The following is a 6,263-nucleotide window of genomic DNA, read 5'->3' as shown; positions in this document are numbered from 1 at the left end:
TGTGTTCGACTACGAAGATGATTCCCAAAGATATCGACGAAGGTTTATACATGTTTGGGGCAGTGTCTACAAAGTAGAAAGCGAGACTTTAGGACAATGGAACTCTATTCCCATGGAGCCTTACCTCAAATGGGTGCGTGCTCGTGCTCAGAAGTTCATCATGCCATATCCCGCTATCCTACCTGTGACCATTGAGCCAGAAGTCGAAGGGGAGGAACCTCGAGTTATTTTACATCCGGACATGCCGACATGCCTAGAAGAGCTGCATAAATCTTGGGTTCAACTAAGAGAAGAAAGAGACACCTTCAAAGCACACTGTCAAGACTATGAGATCGGATGAACACGAACGCGGACACGACACGAACACGAACGCGAACACGAAGCGAAGTCGAAGTTGAGAATCCGGAGAGAGTGAGAGGGGAGGCGCGCAAGATATAGAGAGAGGAGAATTAGAACTCGAGATTTTGATCTTCAATCCATGTTGTTCTTGAATTTGATGAAGATCAATGAATGTTCATGAAGATTGATGAAAGTTTTATGATATTTGTGGTCTTGATCTTTGGAAATTGAGAGAGAATTGGGAAAAAGTGTTTATGAAGATTTTTTGGTAAATTGAAGTTATGAGAGAATATGAAGAAAAATAACTTATATAGTGTGAGTGGTGAAATGTCCAAAACGCCCTTAATTATCTCTTTTTTGACTCGTTTTCGAGGAAACTCGGCTCGACTCTGAATTCCAGAACGAAACCAATGTCATTATGAAGATGACCAAATTCGTGACTCGTAGCCGTGAGAATCGTCTCAATCCGATAAGCGATGAAGAAATTACGTGCGTTTGAATGACGAGAAACGTCGATTCATCTGGCACGACTGTGCAGAATTTTGTGAGTACCGCTCAAAGAACTCGATAAAACTCCATCTTCGGCTTGAAATCTGAACAAGCATGTGTGACGAAGAATCGAAGCTAACAAAATTTCTGAGAAAATTCCGCCGGAATGGAATTCATACGATAAAAATCGAAGAAGTTTTGAATTTTCGAACTAGGCGCGACATACCCGAAAACACACTTTTTATCGAAAGATTACGGCGCTCTTCAAAATGCTGGGAGCTTTCAGTGCATAATTGGTCTTCGGGAAAAACATATGAAATCTCGGGGATGACGATACGGAGCTCCAATTAAATTTTCGAGCGAATCCGACGAGCGGATCATGAGATATAAGTTTTCTGAGGCCCGAAACCCTACATTCAGCACCTTTTTCCATTATAAAAATCCAAGTAATTTGCAAATTCGACGACATTCCTCAAAGAATTGGCTTCCGAGCCGAACACGAAAGTTGTAGATATCGTCGAAACTGTCGGAGTCACGCGGAAATTCAGCTCATATCACATTCCCACTAGGACTTGTGAATTTTCTCATATTTCCACTGTTTGAACCATATTGCAACCGCACTTCCTTAAAACCTCAAGAACTCTTTATTGTTTTTTCTTCAACTTTTGAACAACGAAATTAACGTCATTATTAACTTATAGCTCAAATAAAGAGGGAAAATTTTGGGGTGCAACAGTGTACTTGGTCTCAGATATAAATTTCGCCTCTAGGAGGTCTTTTACAGCTAGTTCGGCCGCGGTCGTTTTCTCTGGTGATTGTTTTCTCCTCCTCTGGGCGACGGTCTTGCAAGCGGGATCGATAGTCAGGTGATGGCAAGCTACCTCTGGGTCGAGTCCAGACATCTCGGCTGCGCTCCAGGCGAACATATCGGCATTCTCGCGGAGGCAAGCTTTGAGTTATTTTTTTGCGAGTTCCGGCAGGTCAGCTCCGATCTTGACTCCTCTGGTCGGATCTTCCCCGAGGGAAACGAGCTCGAAATCTCTGTCTGGAATAGGCCGGAGGCCCTTCTCAGATGTCTCCGAGTGGGTGCCCTGCTCGGGCTTTTTAAGGAAGCGGTTGTCTAGGTCGACAGTGTCGATGCGCGGGATTGGTTTGTTGGGTTCTGAGATGGCGCTGGTCACTGTCTTGTCTTGAGGAACTGTCTTTATCGATCTCAGACCTTTGGCGGAGGCTTCGAAGCACCTTCTGGCCGCTTCGATGTCACCGTTGAGTGTCGCGACATGTCCTTTGGCCGTGTAGTATTTGAGTTTGAGGTGCACGGTTGAAGGGACCGCGATTAACTCGGCCAGGGTTGGGCATCCTAAGATGCACTGGTAGATCGAGGGGCAGTCAATGACTAGGAATTGGACCTTGACGACCCTCGTGGTTTCTACCGATCCAATTGAAACGATGAGCTCTTTGGTCACAGTGCCATTGAAACCTTGTAGGTCTGATCCTACATAGGGGGTAAGGTGGCTGTCATTGAGCTGCAATGTTTTGAATAGTTGGGAGTACATGATGTCCACCGAACTTCCTTGATCGACCAGTATGCATCGCACGTCAAAGTTGGCCATCCGAGCTCGGATGAGGAGGGGTATGGTCGCGTTGGGCACTCCGTCGGGCAGTTCCTCTTTGTAGAAAGATATAGAGGATGGGCTGCTTTGGGCGTGGTCGAGAGCGGCGGTTTTGCTCGAACTGGCAGAGAGTAACTCGTCGAACTTTCGTTTTACGGATCCGACGGTGAGTTTGCTGAATCCCCCTCCGGATATGACCATGACGGAGGGGAACGTTTCCCACGGAATGAGAGGAGAGGGGGCGGCTTCCGACCTAGCCCAATCAGGGAGGCGAAAGTCCTCTGGCCTGGTGATGCTCATGGCTACTTGCATGGCGGGCGTGACCTCCGTTGGCTTTTCTTCGGTGACCGGTTTGGCTTCTTTTGCAGCTTCTTGCTTCTTCGCGTATTGCTTCAGATGCCCTTCCCGGATTAATATTTCTATGGCATCCTTTAGGTGGATGCAGTCCTCAGTGTTATGTCCGTGGCCTTTGTGGAATCGGTAGAACTTCGATTTATCTACATTTGGTCGTGCCTGCATGGTCTTAGGGAAGCGGACCTTGCCCGTCTGAAATTCGGCGTTCGCGCATTCATTTAGGATGCGTTCCCTCAAAGCGTTGAGCGGGGTGTACTCTCGGAATTTTCCGGCCGGGGCCTTGTAGTCCTTGGGATCTCGGCCCTTGTCGTCTTTCTTTTTGCCTGTTCCCCGACGGGAATCGTCTTGACGGCCATTTTTACTGCTTTCTTCCTGCCTGGAGTTACAGACTGCATGAGCGGCTTCTTTCTCCTCATACTGTATGTATGTCTGGGTTTTGAGAAGGAATTCGTCCAGAGTGGCCGGTGTTTCGATCCCAACGGCCTTTGCGGAGTTTGAGCGTGGCCGGAGGCCTCGCTCGAGCAAGAATTTTTTCATATGGACGGTTGTGGATACCTGCACGACTTCCTTGTTGAATCTTTCTATATAAGCCCGTAGGGACTCGTCTTTTCCTTGGATGATGGCTTCCAAGGAGGATTCTGACTGGGGGTGTCTTCGGGAGGCCGTGAAGTGTCTGGAAAAAAGTTTCCCGAGCACATTCCACGAGGTGATGGACTCATCGGGCAGACTTTTATACCAAGTCATGCCTCCTTTGCGCAGGGTGGTAGGGAACAAGCGGCATTTGATGGCACCGGACACTCCTCTGTAATCGAGAAGGGCGTCGATGTTCTTTATGTGTTCGTCCAGATCGGTGGTCCCGTCGTATGTGCCCAGCGACGGGGGTTTTTCAAGACCGGCCGGTAGGGGTGCTTCCAAGATTGAGTGGGACAGAGGGCCCCTGCGCTCCTCTTCGTCGTCGCTGGCGGAAGGAGTGGAAGATCGGCTTCGACTCCACCGATGTCGCCTCCGGTTATCATCGTGCTTTGTCAGAGGTGACCGGGATCTCCTTTTTGGTCGAGGGGACTGTGATCGGTGTCGGGAGCGGTGGTCGCTCGACCCTTTCTTGGAGGGTGGACCCGCGTTCTCCCTGGGGGGGGAGACCGAGGGCGTTTCTTGGGAACCATGTCGTGCTTAGAGCGATGCTTGTGACCGGGGGGAGTCTTCGATCGATGTTTTTTCTCGAGTGCCCCGATCCCGTCGTTTTGCTGCTGAATGAGCGCGTTGGTCTGGGCAAGAGCGGCCAGAACGGCGGTCAAGGCCTGGTCCTGGGGGGGGCTGGCCTTTGGAGAGGAAAGGGTTGCCCAGAATCTCTTCGTGGTTGTCTTTCCCTCCTGTATTCTCGAGATGCTGGAGTGCATCGTCCTGGAGATCTCTTGGGGAGGGAGATGCAGTGGCTTCGTCGCGAGGAACGGTGTTTCTGGAAGGAGGTATGACGACGAAAATGTCGTTTTTGGTGAGTATCGTAGCGTCTAATAAAGAGGAGTCTTCGTTATTGCCAGCCATGAGTGAAAGTTGTTCTGAGCTTTGGTTTCTGGGTTCTTGCAGGAGACAAGAATGAATCAAGAAAGTGCAAGAAGAGGAACGGGGGAGCTGTTGTTTCCCACAGATGGCGCCACTGATCTTACCGAGCAGATCAGATGGCCAGCAACAATGAAGACTTGAAGTTCCGAACGGTCGAGAGGGGAAAAAAGGGTTGTACCTGCAAGGCACTCCGATGCCAAAGTAAGTATGTGTTCCACAAGGTACAACAAAGTGAGAGAATTTTTGGGGGTAAGAAAAGATACCTTGCCCTCTATGGCAAGAGGGCTATTTATAGGGTGTCCTTATGCGGAATTGACTCCTCCTTCTGAGGCGGAGATTTAGGTGACGCGCGAACTGGCTTCTTACCGGACACGAGGCTCTCTCGTGGTCGGTTGTCTTGGTGTTTGTCCGGCACGATCCGAGGGGGGTTGCCACGCGTGGTCTAACGCAGCTTGGGCCGAAGGCTGGATAGGCCCAATTAGAATGATTGGGTCGGTCCAGAACATGTACTGTCAGTATAAAATATTTTACACAGTTAATGCATTACAACCCTTAAAAAAATATTTTATATGTGATTTAAAAAAAAAAAGTCAAACTTCTACAAAAATTAACGACTATATATTTCTATTAAATCCAAAAAATTATTTCAAATCAATTGATGGATTTTTTTTTTTTGGTTTAAAACCATGTGATAGATTGAGTATTACTATTTAATAAGAGGTGGTAAATTTGAAGAAAAAAACTTGAAAAATAGTGAAAATGTAAAAGAAATTTCTCGATTATATTCAATGAATCTAAATACATTTTCACCATAAAAAAAATATATTAATTTTAACATGCAATTCAAATCAACATGGTCAATAACCCAAGACTAATTCAGTTCAAATTACAACCATCCATAAATTCAATTAAAAAAAATTAAAATTAAAATAAATTTTATATTTTCTCTTTCTTTTATAATGAGTTATTTTATTTCTATGGTTGTTTCTATCTAAGAATTTAAGGTAGTCTATATATAAACGTTATTATGGCTACATGCATAGTAGTAGTACCAGTAAGCACTTTACCTCGTCATAGTGCAGTTTCTCTTTTTGCTGCATCAATATGGAGTGTCAGATCCGAGCCACATGGGTGCAGCTCAAATTTATAAATTCATGCCCAATGAATGTCCTAACAATTCTGATCTTAAACTATTCAACTATATAGCATGCATGCATGCACCTACAAAATCCAATGCCTTTTCCTCTCTCTCTTCTGTTTAATTTTTGCCTTTTTCAACTCTACCTTTCTTACTGTGTTCGCAGGCTCCTGCGTAGCTACCTTAATTTAAAGGCTATGTATGAGCTAACAGTATTTATGAGAAATATATGGAATATTTAATTTAATATTTAAAAATATTGATAAATAAAAGAATATATAATCATGGAAATCATATAACATATTAATTTTTTAATTATAAATAATTGTAATTTGATTATAAATCTTTTTATATATAAATCAGGGTTAAATTTGATTGACGTTTAAATATTTCATATTTTAGTTTTAGTTTTTCAATTTTTTTTTAATGAATGGTTTTTTTAAAATTTTCATCCACTTTTTTGGTCTCTCCAGTAATTTAGCAATAAAATTAGCGATAGTTTTAGTGACTGAATTAGCGACGATTTTTGCAGAAAAGGAAGTAAAAATGTGGATGAAAACTTTTAGAAGAACCATTATTCAAAAAAAAATTTTATAAAAACTTTAATCGAATTTAATTTATTTATAAGGAAGAAAAACATATGTAACCCTATAAATAAATAATGCATAATTAATGAATATAGACATATTCTAACCCTTGTCACTAAAACCCTGTTATATCAAGGTCAATTGAATTTTTCATGTTTAGCCATAAGCTTCCAGTGCCCTGTA

General features: G+C 44.1%; 1 protein-coding gene across 1 annotated transcript; it reads right to left on the bottom strand.

The window, feature by feature from the left end:
- Positions 1-1,784: 1,784 nt before the first annotated feature.
- Positions 1,785-3,332, bottom strand: LOC131654974 (uncharacterized). Its single transcript, XM_058924895.1, has one exon. The coding sequence runs from the start codon at positions 3,330-3,332 to the stop codon at positions 1,785-1,787; it is 1,548 nt and encodes a 515-aa protein (XP_058780878.1).
- Positions 3,333-6,263: the final 2,931 nt, after the last annotated feature.

Source organism: Vicia villosa, linkage group LG1, assembly GCF_029867415.1.
Source record: "Vicia villosa cultivar HV-30 ecotype Madison, WI linkage group LG1, Vvil1.0, whole genome shotgun sequence".
NCBI classification, from domain to species: domain Eukaryota; kingdom Viridiplantae; phylum Streptophyta; class Magnoliopsida; order Fabales; family Fabaceae; genus Vicia; species Vicia villosa.
This window is presented reverse-complemented; position numbering and strand designations above follow the sequence as displayed.

Coding starts and splice junctions, on each gene's coding strand:
- LOC131654974 (XM_058924895.1), bottom strand. CDS start 3,332: ATGAAAAAATTCTTGCTCGAGCGAGGCCTCCGGCCACGCTCAAACTCC.